The sequence below is a fragment of the Nerophis lumbriciformis genome, linkage group LG11, assembly GCF_033978685.3.
Source record: "Nerophis lumbriciformis linkage group LG11, RoL_Nlum_v2.1, whole genome shotgun sequence".
Lineage (NCBI taxonomy): Eukaryota > Metazoa > Chordata > Actinopteri > Syngnathiformes > Syngnathidae > Nerophis > Nerophis lumbriciformis.
Window position 1 is genome coordinate 32,133,328 of NC_084558.2, and position 25,343 is coordinate 32,158,670.

A 25,343-nucleotide genomic window follows, 5' to 3' on the forward strand; every position below is an offset into this window, starting at 1 on the left:
GTTGAGCTGCAGTGATCAAAGCCTCAACACTCAATGCTCCAGCACGTTCCAAGACCGTAACATCTGGAATTTTGTCTTGCCACTTGATGTTCGTGATCTGGTGGAGTTGTACACGAGTAAGCTGCTTGATATGCCTTCGGTGGAGAACCATTGTTTCAGTAGAGTATAGCAGTGATGGTAAGACTGCTGTTTTGTAGACCTTTATCTTTGTACATAGCTTGATCTCATGTCGTGACCAGAGTCGCTGTTGAAAAGAACCAAAGGACTTACAAGCTGCTTGGATTATCCTATGTACCTCAACATCACTTGAATTCATCTTTGTGATAGTACTGCCCAGATAGGTGAAGGTGTCTGTCGTCTTTAGTGCCTCGATCGCCATTTACTTCAACGACAGGCCGCTCAGATTCTTGTTGTTGCAATGGCTGTTGGTAGAAAAGTTCACTTTTAGAGGTGTTTATTCGTAATCCTAGGCAGGTTGCAGCTTCCGCAAATAAGGTGGTTATCTCTTGTATTTCTTCCAGGCTTGTAGCAACCAGTGCAGAGTCATCAGCATATAATAATTCTCTTTCACAGACCAGCTTGGTCTTTGAAGTGACTCGCAGACACGCTAGGTTGAAGAGACTTCCATCTGACTTAGTTTGAATGTACACACCTTTTGTGGTTTTGGAACTCACATATTTAAACACAGCAGTCAAGTAAAGTGCAAATAAAGTTGGTGCCAGCACACTCAGCACTTGTGCCGCCTCCCACAGAAACCACTGCAGACATATTTTCATGAAATTGTTTAACCATATTTGTAAACTTGTCAGGGCAACCATATATTTTAAGCACTTTCCATAGGGTTGATTGATCAACGGTGTCAAAGGCTTTTGAGAAATCAACAAACACAATGAATAAAGGTTGTTGCTGTTATATAGCTTTTTCTTGCAATTGCCACAGTGCGAATATCATATCAGATGTTGACCTTCCAGCTCTGAAACCACAGTGACTTTCTTGAAGCACACTTTCTGAAACTTGTTTCAGTCTGTTCAAGAGGACTTTTGCAAATACTTTTCCAGCAATTGATAAAAGAGAAATTCCACGATGGTTACCGCAGTCACTCCTTTGAACTTTCTTCTTTTAGATGGTTACAATCAGCGCATATTTGAAGTCTTTTGGTACCTTTTCCTGTTCCCAACAGAGGTTGTATAAGTATTTCTGGTGGTTAACAATACACTGCCCCCCGTGTTTCAAGACATCTGAGGGGATGCTGTCTGAGCCAGGCGACTTTCCTGATCGGTTTCCTTCAGAACCTTTTCTATTTCAGCAGCAGTGGCCATTTTTGTGTTATTCATATTTCGGTAGTCCTGTGCATATTAAGTTGAATTAATTATTTGTTGCTTGATGAATACTGGGGCCTACTGCGCTTTGGTGTTGGTCATTGTGGTGGTGTTTGATGAATACTTGGGCCTACTGTGCTACTGCACTTTGGTGTCGGTCATTATGGTTTTGGTAGCCATTTTTGTGTTATTTATATTTCTCTGGTACTGCATATATTATTAGGTTAAATTATTTATTTTTTTAATTAGAAAGTCATTTACATTCTGTGTCATTTATAGCACCTGTTGCGAAAACATATATTGGCGCACAGGTGAAACTGATTGGACAAATGTCGAGTTGAGAGACTGGCGGTGACATTTTTTTTTACCACTTCTTACGCAACACTTGAGCCTTAGTTTTGTTTATAGCTTTGTATGTAGTTAAAGTTGTTTTTGTTAACTTTGGATGGACTTTTTTTTTGCAAACAAGGCTATTTATTGGAGAGACCTATGTTGTCGTCGGAAGTGCGTATGAAAGTGCACCACCTGTCCTGGCTCAGCCCACGGCCTTTGGTTTAGAACCTGGAAAGCTTGTAAAGGCCGATACATTTAAGTCAAAAAAGTTTAAAGAAAAGGAAAAGGAAGAACTCAACTGCTTCGACTGACTTCACACAGCTGACTGGAGTTGGAAAGTGTGCCTTTTGTGAGTACAAGACTCCGCTTTATTTCATGCAATGTGATCAATGAAATTTTAAGTTTGTGAAGAAAAAAGAAAATCCTTTTGAGTTTTGAAATATTCTTTGTTGGTTCAAGAAACAAAAATTTAACATGGGAGAAGTTTTTAACGTCGATGTTGCCGCAGAAAAAGAACTTTGTAAATTGATGGCCACGCGCAGAGGCAAACTCAGCGTTCTCACAGGGAAGCGCAATGACATTAACTCGCTGATTGAAGCCAATGAAAGTGAAGACTCTGTTCGCAAACATTTGGAAACTTTTCATGCATATTTGGCAGAATTTATGGACATACAAGTTGTTGTTCAATAACTTTTAATTAAGGACGAAAAAGAAGCCGATCACAAGGATTAGTATGAGCCGAAATTAATTAGATTCAAGACGTTCTTGGAGGAAATCACTGCATGGCTCAACAAAACGGCGCTTGCTCCAGCTGCTGGAAATTTATTTGATGATGTTCAACCTGAAGATAGGGTGTCTCAAACGAGCAGGCAAGCTACAAGCAAGGCCTCAAACAGGCCGTGTAAATCAAAGCATACCAGTGTGTCATCTGAAAGCGCAAAGAGCGCAGCGCTGGCCAAAAGCGGCAGTATTGCGCCCAGTTCACGTGGCAGCAAACGCTCAAGCATTAAATCCAACACGTCTGTAGCACAATTACAAGCTCAATTGGAACTCGCTACATTACAAGCAAAAGCGCAAGCCTTAGCGGCAAAGCATGCTCTCGATTTTGAAGAAGCACAAATTAAAGCTAAAACATAAACATTGGCCCTCAGAACGGAATTGGCTGTTGCTGACGCTAAAATGCAGGTTTTTGCATTTGAACAAAATCAAGATCAGCAGTCACATGTGAGTGTGTCAAAACAACCAGCATCCTCTTCCTCCATCACAGCCACTGAATATAGAGTTCCAAGGACAGCCCCAAGACTTAAGCCAAGGAAAGCACTTGCAAATAATTCTCCAAAGCCAATGCCTACACCAGGAACACAAGAACAGATTGTCTTTACTTCCTCCAATTGACATACCTGCCTTTGATGGTGACCCATTAACGTTCCGCTCTTTCATTAAGGCGTTTGAGCAAGGAATAGAAGCCAAAACAGAAAGCATGCAAAACCGGCTGTATTATCTAGAGCAATTCACCTCTGGAAAACCAAAGACTCTTGTTCAGAGTTACATCCACATGGACCCGAATAGTGTGTATATGGAAGCAAAAAAGCAACTTGAATGGCATTTTGGCAACAAAATTAATTAACATCTGCCTTCATGAATAAAATTTTAAACTGGTGGACTTTAAAGGGAGATGAAGGTACTGTTTTACATGCATATGCATTGTTCTTAAGAAGCGGCTTTAATACAATGAAGGAGGCTGACTTTATTGGAGAGCTTGAAAATGTAACCAACATGAGAGTTCTAGTATCAAAACTACCTTTCAGACTTCGTGACAAGTGGCGATATGGAAGAAAATAACGACAAGGACAAATTCAAAGATTTACTGCAATTTATCGAAAAACAAGCGAAAGCTGCATTGAATCCTCTCTTTGGGGAGCTGCAGGCACCAAAATAAATAACATCTAAATTAAAACTAATCTCCACAAACAAGTCAAAAGCAGCGGCTTTGCCACCACTGTTGCACAAATGTCGGAGATTGTCATCAAGTTGATGTCTGACTATCGATTGGATAGTCAATCAAATGCAAATGAAGCAAGCTCTTTGGACAAAAGTGCTGCATTCTGCAATAAAGAACATTTCATTGGGAGATGCAATGCATTCAAACTAGGGATGTCCGATAATGGCTTTTTGCCGATATCCGATATTGTCCAACTCTTTAATTACCGATACCGATATCAACCGATACCGATATCAACCGATACCGATATCAACCGATATATACAGTCGTGGAATTAACACATTATTATGCCTAATTTGGACAACCAGGTATGGTGAAGATAAGGTACTTTTAAAAAAAATTAATAAAATAAAATAAGATAAATTAATTAAAAACATTTTCTTGAATAAAAAAGAAAGTAAAACAATATAAAAACTGTTACATTGAAACTAGTAATGAATAAAAATTAGTAAAATTAGTAAAATTAACTGTTAAAGGTTAGTCCTATTAGTGGACCAGCAGCACGCACAATAATGTGTGCTTACGGACTGTATCCCTTGCAGACTGTATTGATATATATATTGACATATAATGTAGGAACCAGAATATTAATAACAGAAAGAAACAACCCTTTTGTGTGAATGAGTGTAAATGGGGGAGGAAGTTTTTTTTTGGGTTGGTGCACTAATTTTAAGTGTATCCTGTGTTTTTTATGTTGATTTAATAAAAAATAAATAAATAAATAAATAAAATACCGATAATAAAAAAAACGATACCGATAATTTCCGATATTACATTTTAACGCATTTATCGGACATTATCGGACATCTCTAATTCAAACAAAACCAACACTCAGAAAAAGTGAACTTCATTAAAACTAATGGCCTATGTTTTGGCTGCTTAAAGAAAGAGCATATCAGTAAGAGCTGTCCCAAACGGCATACATGCAACATTTCTATTCTCCACATTGACACAGGCACTAATTAAAAAACATTTCAAGCAACAGCCTCATGGACAGAACCATCAATGTCCAGTGCTCTGGTCTCCTTGGACCCTCCTGTCCATACTGGGGCCGGAACATCAGAGTGCGCACTGTCTATTGTACCTGTGCAAGTGAAGTTGGATAAAGGCAACACAATTGTGAAAACGTATGCATTCCTGGATCCAGGCAGCTCTGCCACACTTTGCTTGGAAACATTAATGACTGATTTAAATGCTACTGGACAGAAAGTAGACATTCTGCTCAAGACAATGGGTCAAGAGAGACCAGTAACTTGCCACAAGCTCACTGGCCTAGAGGTGTCTGCTTTAAATGAGAACAACTTTTTGAGATTGCCTGATGTGTACACCCAAAAGACAATTCCTGTGACACAAGACAACATTCCCAAGCAGGAAGACAAAAAGATGGCCTTACCTGAAATATGTTGATTTCACACCAATAGATGCTAGTATTGGGCTGCTCATTGGTGTGAATGCTCCTAAAGCACTAGAGCCCTGAAAGATTGTGAACAGTGAGGGTACTGGGACCATGCTGTCAGGACCCGCCTTGGGTGGGTAATCAATGGCCCGCTGGGTCAAAATATGAGTACTGCCTCAGCTCAGGTCAATCGAATCTCTGTAAGTGCTTTAGAAGAGCTTTTTGTGAAACAGTACACCTGTGTTCCGGGCTGGCTGATCTGTAAACAAAACCCGCCCACTCTGCTCGGTGCCTTGTCTGTTTGCAGCGGCTGTGACTTAGATAACTCGAAAAACGCAGATTACAACCATTGAAATACTTTGTATAGTTTAAGATTTACGGTAATTTTGAAAAGAGCGCTGCACATCATAATTGCATTTACAGTTTTGATAGTAAAGGTCTAAAAAAATTATTTGGAAATGTTCGGTGGAACGGAATGAAAGTCTTACCACCAATCGATCGACACATCCATCGGTGTGACGGTTCAGTACATAGGACGTTTCTTTATTATGCTGTACAGAGAGAAATTATAAATAATGAATGAAATGACATACTGTCACGTGAAATATATAGATAAGATCTAATAAATTTGTTTAATATACAGACACTGCATAGACATAATTTAATTACATCTGTCAAATCATGATTGACAGCAATAAAAAGTAAAAATAGTGTAATAATAAAATAACATCTACAAACAGCAACATGGGATTTAAAAAATACATTACAGTGGTGCCTCTGTTTTTGTTTGTAACATGTTGCAGTTCAGACGTAAAACCAAATCGGATGAAATCTGAAGCAGCTTTTCGCATAAGAAAACCTGTAAATTCAATTAATCCCTTTTAATGTGTAATCTAAATAAAAATGTGAAAAAACAACAAAAATTACATCACTTTTACCTTTATTGAAGACTCCTGTTGGGGAAGATGATGAGTGTAGAGCAGGGCTATTTAACTACATAATGAAGAGGGTCACAGTTTCAAGAGCCCAAGGGCTCTTTTTTCACTATAAAAGTGGGTGACATTGTTATCACCAGGAAAGATGAGGTCACCTACCTAGGTTTCATTCTAGAGGCTAATCTTTCCTGTGATAAAATGGCAACCAAGGTAATCAAAAAGGTCAACCAACGAATGAGATTTCTCTATAGAATCTCCTCCCTGGTCAACAAAAGCACCATGAGGATTCTGGCGGGAACTCTCGTTCAACCCTTTTTCGATTACGCATGCACCTCCTGGTACCCTAGCACCTCCAAAACCCTCAAATCTAAACTCCAAACATCCCAGAACAAGCTAGTCAGATTACTTCTAGACCTCCACCCCAGATCCCACCTCACTCCTACCCACTTCTCCAAAGTGGGCTGGCTCAGGGTGGAGGACAGAGTAAAACAACTTGCACTGCGCCTCGTCTATAAAATCCGCTACACCTCCCTGATACCGAAGTACATGTCAAACTACTTCCTTAACGTAAATGACCGCCATAACCACAACACCAGGGGGAGCTCCACTAACCACGTTAAACCCAGATTCCGAACTAACAAAGGTCTTAACTCATTCTCTTTCTATGCCACATCAATGTGGAATGCGCTCCCAACAGGTATAAAAGAAAGTGCATCTCTATCCTCCTTCAAAACCGCAATAAAAGTTCACCTCCAGGCAGCTACAACCCTAAACTAACACCCTCCCCGGATTGTTAATAATCAAATGTAAACAATCAAATGCAGATACTTTTTCTTATGCCTTCTGATCTCTCTCTCTCTCTCTCTCTCTCTCTCTGCCCTCTACTTGCTGTCCATATCCTAGCAAGTCAGACCTACACTGTATTATCGACCATATACTGATAATTTAGTTGGTATCGTTACTGTCAATATTTGTATAGATCCACCCGCCTTTGTTTACATTCCAGAGCTCTAGCCTGCGGTTATCTTATCCCCCTAAGGCAGGCCTAGGCAATTATTTTGACTCGGGGGGCCAAATTTAGACAAAAAAATGTGTCTGGGGGCCGGTATATCTATCGGTCTATATGTATGTGTGTGTGTGTGTGTGTGTATATATATATATATATATATATATATATATATATATATATATATATATATATATATATATATATATATATTTATTATGTATGTATGTATGTAAGCTGTGAAAATCTGCTGTACAATATGTGTGCTTGGGTTCTATTTTTAGGAACACTAATACAAAACCTCACAATAATGTCTGATTGAAAGCTAAAAACGTTATGATAGACCGCCTTAAAAAACGGAATGGAATTAAAACATTTTTTTACTGAATGATACACCCAGAATGTACATGACAATAAAGAATAAAAACTCTCAGATTATTTTTATGTGTGTACCCTGCTTAGCACAATTACACCACAATTATGTACAATGTTAACTACTAGGTCGACATATTTTACAATCAAGCGAAACACAACAAAAATGCAACAAACAGCGAAATATGAATGCGAAGGGTAAAAAAAAAACCCCACCTACAATCTACTATATCACTAAGTTTTAGAACTTTGTTGTAAAAATCTCATTCTGCCGTCTGTCCCTGACACCTGCATTTCTTGCTAGTCGCTCTGGAAACACTCTGTGGAAACCCACCCACACTGCTTGGTGCTTCGTCTGAACTGCTGTGACTTAGATTACCATAGTAACTACTATATCATGCAAAAGCGCAGATTCTAACCATTGAAATACTTTGTATAGTTCAAGACTTACGGTAATTTGAAAACATCGCTGCACATCATACAGCTACAGTTTCCATTTTACAGATCTAAAAAAATTATTTGGGAATGTGAAGCGGGCCAGATTGAAAAGCTTAACGGACCTTTATTTGCCCAGGTCTGTCCTACGGTGTGCAGATTAAGTTAATTTATTATTCGTCCTCTTGGGATGACATTTGTTATAAACATAGTTAATTTGCTGCCATGGAGGCGAAGATTGCTGACTCAGAAGTGGCTTTGCACCGCGGAGAGACATTAGCTGGCAGCAAAAATGCTACAGTGTGTTGATAAATTTGTAGACACATCTAGAACGTCTGAATTTATATAATTTTTATCGACAGAGATTCTTGCATATTACCCATCATACTTTGTAGTGGCATTAGATAGGTGTAATTAAGATTTATGTATGGCGCTTGGTTGTTTTATATGTCAACATGGTTCATTTGTGTTATTTTTTTGGGGCGCAGTAAGTGGACCCATCAGCGTTCCTGTTCTAAGTATGTCTTCTCTTGAACGGGTTTTTGCTGTAAATTAAATTTTGTTGTACCGTATTTTTCGGAGTATAAGTCGCACTGGCCGAAAATGCATAATAAAGAAGGAAAAAAACATATAAGTCGCACTGGAGTATAAGTCGCATTTTTTGGGGAAACTATGAAAAAAAACTGCGACTTATAGTCCGAAAAATACGGTACTTGTGCAATGGCAATAAAGTTCCTTCCTTTTTGACTTGGGTTGTTGTCCGCACCACATTTACATATAAATTCACGCCCAGACTTTTCACAAGAATTACAAATACTCAGTGATCAACATTATTCATGCTGGCCAATTTTGACAGAACCATATTCAGTGAAATATTTTTACGTTAATATAACAAGTATTTAGTGACATCCCTCATTGCCGTAGTTTGGACAGCCCTGGTTTAGAATGTGAAACATGAAATATGTCTAACAAATTGTGTGGTTTGTCTTTCAGATTCCTCTTTCGTCAAATTCCAACCTGGCAAACATAGAGCAAAAAGACAGGTAAGAATCCGGTGTGTTAATTAACGTAAAAAAAAACACGCTAAGTTGACACTTAACGAAGTGGAATTATTTGTAAGAGGCTATTTATACTAACCGCAATGGATGTGCCAATTGATCGGCCGCCCATCTGTCTCGGCAGATTTTCATGAAAAAGTATGTGATCGGCAATTGACGATTTTGTGTCTTTTTAATGCCGATCACAAACAACGACTGACTGTATTTATTTTTAGTCTCCCAGCTGACAAATGGCTAGCAGTAGTTATGTGTGTCCATACATTGTGTGGAGCAGCTCCCCAAATATGAACCCTCTCTGGAGGACCATTCTAAACATGTTACACACCGAGAGCAAGCCACTAAGTTAGCTTAAAACAACACCAACAAATAACGCTTGGTTAAGTTTAAGAAGTGTAAATGGAACCACGTTGCAGCAGAAAGTACGCAGATATTAAAATGAACTGAACAAGTTGATTAATGGGAGTTAGACAGAGACTAAATTGGTGGACCATAAATTGTTGGTGTTGGTAACAGAGGTAGTATCAGTATATGATCATTGCAAGAGTGATTAGATATATATTCTTATTTTCTATATTACGTTAATTAAGTTAAAGTACCAATGATTGTCACACACACACTAGGTGTGGTGAAATTTGTCCTATGCATTTGACCCCTCCCCTTGTTCACCCCCTGGGAGGTGAGGGGAGCAGTGAGCAGCAGCGATGCCGCGCCCGGGAATCATTTTATTTATATATATATATATATATATATATATATATATATATATATACAGTGGGGCAAAAAAGTATTTAGTCAGCCACCGATTGTGCAAGTTCTCCCACTTAAAATGATGACAGAGGTCTGTAATTTTCATCATAGGTACACTTCAACTGTGAGAGACAGAATGTGAAAAAAAAATCCAGGAATTCACATTGTAGGAATTTTAAAGAATTTATTTGTAAATTATGGTGGAAAATAAGTATTTGGTCACTTCAAACAAGGAAGATCTCTGGCTCTCACAGACCTGTAACTTCTTCTTTAAGAAGCTCTTCTGTCTTCCACTCGTTACCTGTATTAATGGCACCTGTTTGAACTCGTTATCTGTCTAAAAGACACCTGTCCACAGCCTCAAACAGTCAGACTCCAAACTCCACTATGGCCAAGACCAAAGAGCTGTCGAAGGACACCAGGAGAAGAATTGTAGACCTGCACCAGACTGTGAAGAGTGAATCTACAATAGGCAAGCAGCTTGGTGTGAAAAAATCAACTGTGGGAGCAATTATCAGAAAATGGAAGACATACAAGACCACCAGTGTTGGGTTAGTTACTGAAAAACAGTAACTAGTTACAGTTACTAGTTACTTTATTTCAAAAGTAACTCAGTTACTAACTCAGTTACTTACACCAAAAAGTAATGCGTTACTGTGAAAAGTAACTATTTAGTTACTTCTTCTACTTTTTTTTTTTAAAGCTCCCATTAATGCCCTTTTAGCCTTCATTTTAGTACTGTTATTGCACTGGAGAATAATACAATCTGTTGATCAACTTGACATACATTTGCATCACTGAACTCTGCTAAGCAATGTGCTCTACATACAACACACAAAGACAAAGATATGTTTCAAAGGGCCAATTTATTTCAGGCCAGAACAAATTGACAAAACTATTTTAAATAGCTGCAACATAACATACCGTACATAAGTAACAAACAGCATAATAACACTAAAACTAACACTAACCACGTTAAACCCAGATTCCGAACTAATAAAGGTCTTAACTCATTCTCTTTCTGTGCCACTTCAATATGGAATGCACTCCCAACAGGTGTAAAAGAAAGGGCATCTCTATCCTCCTTCAAAACTGCACTAAAAGAACATCTCCAGGCAACTACAACCCTAAACTAACACCCTCCCTTCCACATAATACCTCTTCGGATTGTAAATAATCAAATGTAGACACTTTTTCTTATACTTTCTGATCTCTCTCTCTGTGTCCACTACTTGCTGTACATATCCTACCAAGTCAGTCCTACACTGTTTCAATGTCCATTTCTCTGATGATGCAATTGTTGATGACTGAAGTGTTGATACCAACCAAACCTAACCCCCCCCCTCCATATCCCACACCCCGGATTGTAAATAATGTAAATAATTCAATGTATATACCCTGATGATTATCTTGTGTGATGACTGTATTATGATGTTAGTATATATTTGATAGTATATATCTGTATCTGGACCCCGACTTAAACAAGTTAAAAAACTTATTTGGGTGTTACCATTTAGTGGTCAATTGTACGGAATATGTACTGTACTGTGCAATCTACTAATAAAAGTTTCAATCAATCAATCAATCAATCAACAACATAGCTGTAAAGCTGGCTTCACCTAAGGAAGGCACACGTGACATACACAGAGCCTAACCAGGCAGATTTGAATTGTTGTTTTGGGCAGTAGACGGGATCTTTGATCCAAGACACAACTTACATTTAACTAAAATGTTCTTTTCTTTGTGCTCGACAAAAGAAAAGAAGTGAGAATATCTCATACTTGCCAACCCTCCCGAATTTCACTGCCTCTTCCTGGGACAACCATTCTCCAAATTTCTGCCGATTTCCAGCCGGACTTAAGGCACGCCCCCTCTCGGTCTGTGCGTATCTGAGTGGGGACAGCCTGTCGTCACGTCCGCTTGGCCAACCAAAAAGTAACCACAGAACACTATACCGAATAGGCGTATAGTGTTCTGTGGTTACTTTTTTGTTGGCCAACGGTTGTATTGCGCACCCCCCTCCCCTCCCCTCCCCTACCCTTCCCACACTCAGACACACAGTCACACGCACACACAGAGAGCGCAGAGGAAGAATCAGAAGCACGTCTCTGCTTCGCTGGAATAAAACACACTCAGATCCTCAGTTTCTAGCCGATACTACATAAAAAGTAACGTAAAATAACGCAGTAACGCATCATGTAGTAACGGTAACTGAGTTATTGAATATAAAAAAATAACGCGTTAGATTACTAGTTACCGCCGAAACTAACGGCGTTACAGTAACGCGTTACTTTGTAACGCGTTAGTCCCAACACTGAAGAACACTGATAATCTCCCTCAATCTGGGGATCCACGCAAGATCTCATCCCGTGGGGTCAAAATTATCATGAGAACGGTGAGCAAAAATCCCTGAACCACACGGGGGTACCTGGTAAATGACCTGCAGAGAGCTGGGACCAAAGTAACAAAGGTTACCATCAGTAACACACTTCGCCGACAGGGAATCAAATCCTGCAGTGCCAGACGTGTCCCCCTGCTTAAGCCAGTGCATGTCCAGGCCCGTCTGAAGTTTGCCAGAGAGCACATGGATGATACAGCAGAGGATTGGGAGAATGTCATGTGGTCAGATGAAACCAAAATAGAACTTTTTGGTATAAACTCAACTCGTCGTGTTTGGAGGAAGAAGAATACTGAGTTGCATCCCAAGAACACCATACCTACTGTGAAGCATGGGGGTGGAAACATCATGCTTTGGGGCTGTTTTTCTGCTAAGGGGACAGGCCGACTGATCCGTGTTAAGGAAAGAATGAACGGGGCCATGTATCGTTTGATTTTGAGCCAAAACCTCCTTCCATCAGTGAGAGCTTTGAAGATGAAACGTGGCTGGGTCTTCCAGCATGACAATGATCCCAAAGACACCGCCCGGGCAACGAAGGAGTGGCTCCGTAAGAAGCATTTGAAAGTCCTGTAGTGGCCTAGCCAGTCTCCAGACCTCAACCCCAAAGAAAATCTGTGGAGGGAGTTGAAAGTCCGTGTTGCTCGGCGACAGCCCCAAAACATCACTGCTCTTGAGAAGATCTGCATAGAGGAATGGGCCAAAATACCAGTTACTGTGTGTGCAAACCTGGTAAAGACCTATAGTAATCGTTTGACCTCTGTTATTGCCAACAAAGGTTATATTACAAAGTTTTGAGTTGAATTTTTGTTATTGACCAAATACTTATTTTCCACCATAATTTACAAATAAATTCTTTAAAAATCCTACAATGTGAATTCCTGGATTTTTTTCACATTCTGTCTCTCACAGTTTAAGTGTACCTATGATGAAAATTACAGACCTCTGTCATCATTTTAAGTGGGAGAACTTGCACAATCGGTGGCTGACTAAATACTTTTTTGCCCCACTGTGTGTATATATATATATATATATATGTATATATACACCTTTTTTGTCGTTTAAAACAGTGTTTTTCATCCACTATGCCGCGACACACTAGTGTACCGTGAGATATTGTTTGGTGTGCCGTGGGAGATGATGTCATTTCACCTAATTGGGTCAAAAATATTTTTTGCAAACCAGTAATTATAATCCGCAAATGTGCCGTTGTTGAGTGTCTGTGCTGTCTAGAGCTCGGCAGAGTAACCGTGTAATACTCTTCCATATCAGTAGGTGGCAGCAGGTAGCTAATTGCTTTGTAGATGTCGGGAACGACGACGATGGTTTGCAGGTAAAAGGGTATTTGACGCTTATAAACCAAAAATAAACAAAAGGCGAGTGCCGCTAAGAAAAGGTATTGGAGCTTAGGGAAGGCTATGCAGAACGAAACTAAAACTGAAGTGGCTACAAAGTAAACAAAAACAGAATACTGGACGACAGCAAAGACTTACAGCGTGTGGAGCAGACAGTGTCCACAAAGTACATCCGCACATGACATGACAGTAAACACCAAAATAGGAGCGAAAGACAAGAACTTAAACACTACACACAGGAAAACGCCAAAAAAAACTCAATAAGTCACGGCGTGATGTGACAGGTCGTGACAGTACACCTACTTTGAGACAAGAGCTAAAGTGATGCATGGTTGGTTATGGTTTGAATTCATATCCAACAATTGCGAGAATGACTTTTTACTGTCAATATCGGCTGCTGAGTTTCATATTTTTTATGTTTTCTGCTGGTTCTGTGCCTCGGGATTTTTTCAATGAAAAAAAGGTGCCTTGGCTCAGAAAAGGTTGAAAAACACTTGTTTAAGAAATACTTCCCGAGACACAGGGCAAAACACAAATAATTTACATAAGTAGTAGATAGTGCCGCATTTGTTGGGCTATAGAGTGCCCCGCACCCATCAAATTTCTGAAGGAATAATACATTTTACATCGCTGCACTAGACTATAAGCCGTAGATATATACCGGTACAAAATATTTTGTAAATGTTTATTTACAGACCTTAATTGTTTCCAAACGCTACATGTAATATGGTAGTAAAACTGCTGATCGGACAAAACAAAATGTCATGGACCCACTAGCTGCGGAGGCTAGCTCTCCAATCAGCTAAACAGCGTCAATAAAGCGACGTTGTGGTGAATTTACGAAACTGAAACAGTACCAAAAAAATGCCATTGTAAGTTAATAATACTAACACAGACGCGTGTTAGCATATTCGCTAATGCTAACAACACTAGCTTGAATACATTACGATACACATGTGTCGATTTAATAAGTATGAATTGTTTTGTATTGTAAAACTTACAAAAGTTGCTTGGAGTGATGAATGAAGAATCCGTTCGAGCGAAAACGCTTCTGATTTCTCATCTGATTCAAGGAACGAAACAGGAAGTACATTGTCAACCCGCAGCCCATGCAATGAGCGAACTCTCCCAAAAGATGACGCCATAGCACAAACAATAACACATTTTTTCGGTCTTTCTGTCAGTGTTCTATGAAAACTATTTGTTGAATACGAAACAAATCCATAAATTAGCCAGACGTTCAACGCGTGAAAAAAATCGTGTACTATTGACTTTTCTTTGGTCAAAAAATGGTACGTAATAAAATAAAATAGTAGTACATTAAATATTGTGATGATATGATTAAACTGACAATAGTACTTACCATAAATAAATGGAAACATTTACAGTTAATACAAGTATTGATATCGGGGCTGGAATCGGCAGCATAAACCTTGTTTGGAAAATATCTCATTGTTGGTTTGAAAGAGCCGATCTTTTGTACAATCTCTGATGTGTTCCTGGTCCACAGTGCCAAAGAGAGGAGGTCACATTTGCTCTTCATGCATCAGTGGAGCCAGGTGGGCCTCAGCAGGAAGCGCAAAATAAACCAAGAGGAACTGGAAAAATGGGCTGAGTCCCTCGACTCCCTGTTGGCCAGTCCGAGTGAGTTCTGCATTTCCCCACAGATCACATCATGATGTCCTCATTTCCACCATTTTTTTGAACGCCCAGACCACAAGAGTTGATGAAGTTGATTTTACTTCTCTTTTTGGAATGTGCATGCACCGTATGCCAAATTCAAGTTTCAGTGCGTTACCCGGTTTTAAGGTTATGGTTTGCATTCAATTTGGGTGCGACAAAATGCAAAACACAAAACTGCTTAGCTTTCGTGTAAACACCTTTTATTGATGTTTTTTCTCAATCAAACATACAAATCTGAAAACTACTGGCAATAAAAATATAAAGTAGATTCATTTTGTACATTAAAAATGTTAAAACTGATCCAATGTAGGTCAGTATATGCTAATCTAACAGCTTGGTGTTATAGCTGACTAAACAAATTGGTGTAATACTGTATCTCATTATTAATGAATGCATTTTGCATGTTCTTAGAACTTGCGGAATTTTCCTGTTTTTGTGTGACTCCAGGGATCTTTCTGTGTGGAGTTTGCATGTTCTCTCCGTGACTGCGTGGGTTCCCTCCGGGTACTCTGGCTTCCTCCCACCTCCAAAAACATGCACCTGGGGATAGGTTGATTGGCAACACTAAATTGGCCCTAGTGTGTGAATGTTGTCTGTCTATCTGTGTTGGCCCTGTGATGAGGTGGCGACTTGTCCAGGGTGTACCCCGCCTTCCGCCCGAATGCAGCTGAGATAGGCTCCAGCACCCCCCGCGACCCCAAAAAGGGACAAGCGGTAGAAAATGGATGGATGGATGGTGTAATTTATCAACATGTGTTGACTGAGTACTTATTTAAAAGGACAGACACATGCTGGTTGGGAGGGAATCAAGTAATTATTAACGTCAAATACAAATGAACAAAAATGTTTACAATCTCTATATTATATTAAAATACAGCTACCTTAAGAATAATGAATTGTTAAGGGGTAACTTACAAAATCAGGAGGGGATCAAACACATATTTTCCTTTAACCTTAAATACCAGCCTTTCAAAGAAGAACTGCACTTTTTTTTTGTTTAATTGTGTCCATCATTCACAATCCTTGTATAAGCTATGAACACTTATATTTTTCTTTTTTTATGCATTCTCACTCATAAATAAATAAAAGTCAGCAAACAATGGAGCCAATCGGAGTCGCTCTATTCCACCTATAAAGCGCTCTAAAAAATATCTTAAAGCCTTCATCATCGTTTTATATACACGCTGTAAGTATATATGTAATGTATTATCAGCCACATTCATAATAACATGGAATATTTACGTATTTTTCTCATTTTAACCACACAGCCGCGTATTAATATAATTTCACAGATGCATCACAACTTTTCCCTTCCACAACAAACCCTAAGCATCATGCAGCAGTATTGCTAAGTGCTGAACAAGATATACAAACTTTGAACATAATTAAACAATCACTTTTGTACAATGTCTGCTCTCACTGGGATGCCTAGAGATAGGATGTTCATATATTTCCGTTTAGATGAAGAATTAATCATAATACTCACTAAGGGTTAAAAAAAAGTTGCTGAAAACGAGCAACACCGAGTTTAAGTTGGATGTCAAAATGTACCAACTTCTTGGTTTATAGCTACAACCTTCTACTATCCAGGTGAGAGGCATGATTTATACACTAGAATTAACTTTCACCATCTTAAAGGCGATACAATAAATTAATATATAGCAGCACAAGCTATCGCTCTCTGTGATCACAGCGCAGCTAAAATACTTTGTCTGTGTTAGCGATTATAGGAACAATATTGCTACTACTTGGTCAATATTCAGGTCCTGAGATGTAAATGGAGTATTGTTTTTGGATGTTTTTTAGTAGGATTTTTATGGGCGGAATAGTGTACTCAGTTAACTCAGGGATGTCCAAAGGCCCGCAGCTAATTTTTTTACGGCCGCTGGCACATTTTAAAAAAACTAATAGAAAACAACAAGTGGAATAAGTGGAATAAAAGAGCAAACGGGTGCAATGGAACAAGAAAGTGTTGCAATATTGACAATAATAACACAAAGCTGCCATGAAGGCGTTTTTTTTTTTACTTTAAAAATTGTCATTGTTTAATTAAATAATAATTAATTGAAATACATTTTGGTATGAATTATTGACCTATTCAAGGCTCCAATTATTTCACATCAAATATTTCACTTTGAAACATTTTGGGGGGGAAATATTGCATATTTTGTGTGTTTGCCATTGACAAAAGGGGCATAAACATAAAAAACAATACAAACTTATAGTCAACAAATAGATCTGAAAATGATCTAGAGATTTAAGTGTTGAAAGTAAAAATATTATATATTGATGTATGACTTATTTTTAACAGTTTTATGATTGGGGCCCTTTTGGATCCCTGATGATTTTAGTGGGATTTTTGTTTCTTAAAAACTGCCAAAAATTAATGATGTTATGTTATGTTATTTTCATTTATTATGCGCCCCCCAACTAACTGTTACATCAGCCCGGGGCGCAGCCCGAGTGAAGAAACAAACAACAAATAAAAAATAAATATAAATAAATAAATGATGAATTAAAATCAAAGTTTTCATGAATTATTTACCCATTGAAAGCTCCATTACTTCACATTTTTTGATGAAAATATTGCATATTTTGTGTTTTTGCCATTATAAAACAGGGGTTTAGTTAGCAAAAAAAGGGCATAAAACATAAGAAACATTTCAACTTTATGTCAACGGATAGATCTGATGTTGATTTAAGTGTTAAGTGAACAAATATTAATATGACATATTTTTAACAGTTTAATGACTGAGACCCTCCAAGGGTTACAATATATACTGCATTGGTTTAGAAAATTAAAAATATCAAAATGACCCCGAATGCTTTCATTTTTCAGTGTGCAGCCCTTAATGGAAAAATTATGGACACCTCTGCATTGGTAGCCACCTGATACTTGCCATATTTTAGGACTTAGAATGCATAAAAAACATGAGGATTCTTATATAAGGAATGATAGGTAACATTCTCAAAAAAGTGTAGTTCCCCTTTAAGTATCCAGGGTAGCTTGTTGCCATTGGCAACCTTTCAACTTCTACCTGGCAAATGTTTTAGCAGCCAAGCAGGGTAAATCCGTTCCAGCTTCCGGCATTTTTATCAGACTACTAGGGTTGCTGACGTCATTGTTTACTGTGTGCCTTGCAGTAAAGTCAGACGAACTGCAGGACTTCCCCTGAACGGGCGTCTATGAATAGAATTGATAGTAAACACGAGCAGTTATAAATGGCTGCTGTAACACGGTCTGTCTAAAAGCCTTGTCACCTAAAACTTGTTCAAGCTTTCTGGCATGCAACATTTTTAATCCTGCAAGCTAGATGAGGTATGTCTCTTGGGTCTCTCTTTGAGGGTGATTTCCGGTTTGTCTAGAATCTGACACAGTCAGTATCAACAATTTCAAAACAACCAGGGCGAGCTCCGACTCAACCCTCTGAAAACAGACCGTATCAGAATTGTTTGGTACGCTGGTCCCGACCAAAAGTAAAACATAAAAAGTTATTGCAATTCTCTTATTGGTGTTTACACTGGTACTTTTGTCATTAGACCACATAATGCACAATAAAAAACCTAAAAAAAACAACTATGCATCAAGTACACTTTTTAACCCCCTCTTTTAATGTGAAATTGGTACACCTTTGTGCCATATTAAATGTTCCGTCCCCATGAATCTGATTAAAACGTGCTATAGTTTGTAAACAACTGACAATACAAAAGCAGACTACATAACATTACACATCAAATAATGCACGTGTTCACTATTTTCTTTTCAAACTGTTCATCTATTAAAAATGTAAAAAGGATTTGAATACAAGTTTAATTAGTTCTGTGATGCAGCTTGTACCTCGGAAAACTAGTTTTGCTAACATTGTGGACCATTGAAATGAGATTTTAAATGAATTCAATTAACATTTAACTTGCTTTTTAAAAAGAAAAATCTTTCGTATAAGAAATATTGTATGGAAAACATTACAATAGAACAATGGCTCTCAAACTTTTTTCACCAAGTAAGTACCACCTCAGAAAACACTTGGCTCTCCAAGTACCACCATAATGACCAACATTACAATACAGTAGGTCTAAATATTAATTAAAAACAAATCAGAGGTTTTATTTAACAAGTATATTTAATTATTTTGGCCACTGTAAAATTACACACAGTTTGAACAGTAACACTGTGTTTGAATATAGGAAAATAAAACAGTAATCATCTTAGTGCAGGCCTGGAAAATTATTTTTACTCGGGGGGCCAAATTTAGTGAAAAAAAAGTGTCTGGGGGCCGGTATATCTGATTTTTAGGAACACTGATACAAAACCTCACAATAATGTCTGATTGAATGCTAAAAACGCCTTGAAATACGGAATGGAATTTAGAATTTTTGTACTGAATGAGACACACCCAGACTGGACATGACATTAAAGAATGTGGGATTTACAATATGTCAGATAGTCAATAGTGTCAGCTTGGTCCGCATTGCCGGCAGTAAGTCGGACATGTTTCCAGTGAGGGTTGGACTCCGCCAAGGCTGCCCTTAGTCACCGATTCTGTTCATAACTTTTATGGACAGAATTTCTCGGCGCAGTCAAGTGGCTGCAGGATTAGGTCTCTGCTTTTTGCAGATGATGTGGTCCTGATGGCTTCATCCGGCCAGGATCTTCAGCTCTCACTGGATCGGTTCGCAGCCGAGTGTGAAGCGACTGGGATGGGAATCAGCACCTCCAAGTCCGAGTCCATGGTTCTCGCCCGGAAAATGGTGGAGTGCCATCTCTGGGTTGGGGAGGAGATCTTGCCCCAAGTGGAGGAGTTCAAGTACCTCGGAGTCTTGTTCACAAGTGAGGGAAGAGTGGATCGTGAGATCGACAGGCGGATCGGTGCGGCGTCTTCAGTAATGCGGACGCTGTATCGATCCGTTGTGGTGAAGAAGGAGCTGAGCCGGAAGGCAAAACTCTCAATTTACCGGTCGATCTACATTCCCATCCTCACCTATGGTCATGAGCTTTGGGTTATGACCGAAAGGACAAGATCACGGGTACAAGCGGCCGAAATGAGTTTCCTCCGCCGGATGGCGGGGCTCTCCCTTAGAGATAGGGTGAGAAGCTCTGTCATCCGGGAGGAACTCAATCTAAAGCCGCTGCTCCTCCACATGGAGAGGAGCCAGATGAGGTGGTTCGGGCATCTGTACAGGATGCCACCCGAACGCCTCCCTAGGGTGGTGTTTCGGGCACGTCCGACCGGTAGAAGGCCACGGGGAAGACCCAGGACACGTTGGGATGACTATGTCTCCCGGCTGGCCTGGGAACGACTCGGGATCCCCCGAGAGGAGCTGGACCAAGTGGCTGGGGAGAGGGAAGTCTGGGCTTCTCTGCTTAGGCTGCTGCCCCGCAACCCAACCTCAGATAAGCGGAAGAAGATGGATGGATGGATGGATTTACAATATTAACTATGAATGATAAAACACTGAATATTGACAACATACGAACGTCACACCCCCTCTTGATTGACATATTTGCAACAAACACAGCGAAATATAAACACGAAGGGTAAAAAAACCCACCTACAATCTGATATATCAGATATATCACTAAGGTTTAGAACTTTGTTGTAAAAATCTCCTTCCGCGTCTGTCCCTGACACCCGCATTTCAGGCTGGCCGCTCTGGAAACACTCTGTGGAAACGCTCCCCACCCACACTGCTTGGTGCCTCGTCTGAGTTGCTGTGACTTAGATTACTATAGTAACTAGTATATCATACAAAAGCGGAGATTCCAACCATTGAAATACTTTGTATAGTTCAAGACTTACGGTCATTTGAAAACATCACTGCACATCATTATGGTGGCTACGGTTTCCATCTTAAAGATCTAAAAAAAATATTTTGGAATGTCCGGCGGGCCAGATTGAAAAGCTAAACGGGCCACATGTGGCCCCCGGGCCTTAATTTGCCCAGGTCTGGATTAGTGGGAGGGCGGAGGGAGGACTTGGTTGTGGGTCGCCAGGCCAAGTGTCCCCGAAACTACCGGGGACAAGTCAAGTGGCGGTGGCGAGTGGAACGCCGCTGCAGCAGGCGAGGCGGGCCATCACAGGTCATACGACCAAGACCTGGGCGTCGCTGCTGTTTGCGCAAAGGGCGTCTATGGACTGTCCACTGAGCGAACCGCGTGCGGGCGCCTGATGGCCGCTTGTGCGGGGAGCCAGCTGGAGGTCGCCGTGGCGACCAGGCTGGCGATGAGGGCGGCGCCCTGGATCGGCCCGCCGGAGACGAGGAAGATAGACAGACAAACATTCACATTTACACCCTAGGGCCATTTAGTTGACTAAAAATGTATCTTTTTGTATGTCTCTGATGATCCTAATAACCACAAGAGTCATTTAAACACACTAAACTTTACCAACAGCACCAAATAGCAGTGGACATTTGTAATCTGTTACATCCGAAGCTGGAAAGATACCAGCGCTAGCTTATTACCATGGAGTATTCTCTTCTACTGTATTTCCAATTCGTAGCTAAACAAGCTGAAATGACCACGATCGCCCCCTAGTGTATAATAAAAGCATGGAAACTAAAATTTTACATGTAGCTGTGAAAATGTCTTGACATGACGTCAGACAAAGCAGCACAAATCTTCAATGATTACTTTCAAACATTATGTGCTGTCATCTGTGTCAGTAGAAATGTTCACATTTCAGCCTCTAAGAAAATATACTGCAATAAATTGTATATGAATTGTATGTTTTACACATGTCTAAGAACCTTTAAAAAAAGTTAAAGTACCACTGATAGTAACTAAACACACACTAGGTGTGGTGAATTACCCTCTGCATTTGACAGATCCCCTTATTCCACCCCATTAAAGTTCAAGTTAAAGTGCCAATGATTGTCACACACACACTAGGTGTGGCGAAATTATTCTCTGCATTTGACCCATCACCCTTGATCACCCAAGTGAGCAGCAGCGGTGGCAGCGCCCGGGAATAATTTTTGGTGATTTAACCCCCAATTCCAACCCTTGATGCTGAGTGCCAAGCAGGGAGGTAATGGGTCCCATTTTTATAGTCTTTGGTATGACTCGGCCGGGGTTTGAACTCACAACCTACCGATCTCAGGGCGGACACTCTAACCACTAGGCCACTGAGTAGGTGGGAGGTGAGGAGCAGCGGTGGCCGCGCTCGGGAATCATTTTGGTGATTTAACCCCCAATTCCAACCCTTGATGCTGAGTGCCAAGCAGGGAGGTAATGGGTCCCATTTTTATAGTCTTTGGTGTGACTCGGCCGGGGTTTGAACTCACAACCTACCGATCTCAGGGTGGACACTCTAACCACAAGGCCACTGAGCAGGTGGCAAAAAAATAGCTACTAAATAAATCAGAAGTTACTCACAAGTTACTCCATTTTTCACGGAATATTTACTTTTACTCAATTATTTTGATGACTACTTTTTACTTAAGGTCATATTATTCAAAACAGTAACGGTACTCTTACTTGAGTACGATTTTTCCTAATCGGCAGAATAAAACCCTGATCGGAAACATCCCCACTCAATACTCATTTCAAAAAACGCAGAATGTGAGCGTTGCTGTGTTCTCATCACTTTTTCTTCTTCCTCTCAGCTGGGGTTGCAGTGTTTGCAGCATTCCTTCGCACAGAGTTCAGTGAAGAGAATCTGCAGTTTTATCTGGCCTGTGAGCAGTACCGACACTCGTCCACTAGCTTCAGTCTGCAAAGGAGGGCAAAGGACATCTGCGCAACCTACATCCAACCCGGTTCCCCCCGGGAGGTACAACCCCATTTTTATGTTAAATCTAGCTACAGCGGTACCTTGGTTTTGGGCAGGAATCCTTTTGAAAAGGTCAGATGAATACAAAAAACAAATCATTGTTTAAAAAAAAAGAAATAACCTATATGTTTATCAAAGTGCTGTAACTCGCCTTTCTTTGGCTCCATGTGGCTTTTTTAGCCGACCTACTAAATACATTTAAAACAAAAAAAACAAAAAAAAGCACAGACACTGAGTCACCAATGCTTGGGATTCTTTGTTTGGGCACTCGATTCAAACGGACTCGTTTGTTTGGCGCAATGTGTGCCTGTACGATAACCCAGATAGTATTAAAACCAAGGCAATCTTTTGACACATTTTTTTGTCGTAAACCAAATCACGTGAAGAGTGTCGTAACACCAAATTCTGGGGCCCCATACACAAGATTCCTAAAGGGCCCCACATTCCACCCCAAACACAATATGTTTACTAATTGTTGCATGGATTTGTTTGAAAACAGATTTTATAACACTTTTAAAAACCTTAATTTGATTTTTTGACTTTTTAAAGGTTGGACTTACATATCTAGATCAGTGGTTCTTAACCTTATTGGAGGTACCGAACCCCACCAGTTTCATATGCGCATTCATCGAACCCTTCTTTAGTGATTTTATTTTTATTTTTTTTCAAATTCAAAACAAAGTTATATGTTTTTGGTAACACTTTAGTATGGGGAACATACCGGTATTCTAAGTAACAAAGACTTAATTTAGAGTTATTTGGACACTGGGGGAACATATTCTAAGTAATAAAGACTTAATTTAGAGTTATTTGGACACTAGGGGAACATGTTCTAAGTAATAAAGACTTAATTTAGAGTTATTTGGACACTAAGGGAACATATTCTAAGTAATAAAGACTTAATTTAGAGTTATTTGGACACTTGGGGAACATATTCTAAGTAATAAAGAGACTTAATTTAGAGTTATTTGGTTAGGGTTAGGCATACTTGCCAACCCTCACGGATTTTCCGGGAGACTCCCGAAATTCAGCGCCTCTCCCGAAAACCTCCCGGGACAAATTTTCTCCCGAAAATCTCCCGAAATTCAGGCGGAGCTGGAGGCCACGCCCCCTCCAGGTTTATTGTTAGGCAGTTTCATTAACGTCCTCCCAGCACGGCAACAACACACAACAACAGCAGTCACGTTTTCGTCTACCATAAAGCAGTTTGTCTGCTGTAAACAGCAATGTTGTGACACTCTTAAACAGGACAATACTGCCATCTACTGTACATGCATATGTGACATTAACATCTAGGGCTTTTAGAGAGTGCAGTGCACAACTGCGCACACAACAAGGAGACGAAGCAGAATGCATCATCAGAGAGGGTGTTCAGCATGGTTAGAAAAATAGTGACAGAGAATAGAACAAGGACAATTCAACCCTTAACTCAACAATGAGTAGATGAGTGTTATATGTGTGTATATGTGTAAATAAATGAACACTGAAATTCAAGTATTTCTTTTATATATATATATATATATATATATATATATATATATATAGCTAGAATTCACTGAAAGTCAAGTAGTCAAGTATTTCTTATATATATATATATATATATATATATATATATATATATATATATATATATATATACATACACACACACACACACACACACACACACACACACACACACACACACACACACACACACACACACACACACACACACACACACACACACACACACACACACACACACACACACACACACACACACACACACACACACACACACACACACACACACACACAGGTAAAAGCCAGTAAATTAGAATATTTTGAAAAACTTGATTTATTTCAGTAATTGCATTCAAAAGGTGTAACTTGTACATTATATTTATTCATTGCACACAGACTGATGCATTCAAATGTTTATTTCATTTAATTTAGATGATTTGAAGTGGCAACAAATGAAAATCCAAAATTCCGTGTGTCACAAAATTAGAATATTACTTAAGGCTAATACAAAAAAGGGATTTTTAGAAATGTTGGCCAACTGAAAAGTATGAAAATGAAAAATATGAGCATGTACAATACTCAATACTTGGTTGGAGCTCCTTTTGCCTCAATTACTGCGTTAATGCGGCGTGGCATGGAGTCGATGAGTTTCTGGCACTGCTCAGGTGTTATGAGAGCCCAGGTTGCTCTGATAGTGGCCTTCAACTCTTCTGCGTTTTTGGGTCTGGCATTCTGCATCTTCCTTTTCACAATACCCCACAGATTTCCTATGGGGCTAAGGTCAGGGGAGTTGGCGGGCCAATTTAGAACAGAAATACCATGGTCCGTAAACCAGGCACGGGTAGATTTTGCGCTGTGTGCAGGCGCCAAGTCCTGTTGGAACTTGAAATCTCCATCTCCATAGAGCAGGTCAGCAGCAGGAAGCATGAAGTGCTCTAAAACTTGCTGGTAGACGGCTGCGTTGACCCTGGATCTCAGGAAACAGAGTGGACCGACACCAGCAGATGACATGGCACCCCAAACCATCAC

General features: G+C 39.7%; 1 protein-coding gene across 1 annotated transcript in view; it reads left to right on the forward strand.

Annotated features, from left to right (window-relative positions):
• Positions 1-25,343, forward strand: part of LOC133610479 (uncharacterized) — a 45,822-nt gene that overhangs the window by 7,236 nt on the left and 13,243 nt on the right. Inside the window, exons 2-4 of the mRNA XM_061966791.2 lie at positions 8,792-8,841; positions 14,864-14,997; positions 22,642-22,808. Coding sequence (XP_061822775.1) covers positions 8,792-8,841; positions 14,864-14,997; positions 22,642-22,808 — 351 coding nt within the window. The remainder of the gene's footprint in view (positions 1-8,791; positions 8,842-14,863; positions 14,998-22,641; positions 22,809-25,343) is intronic.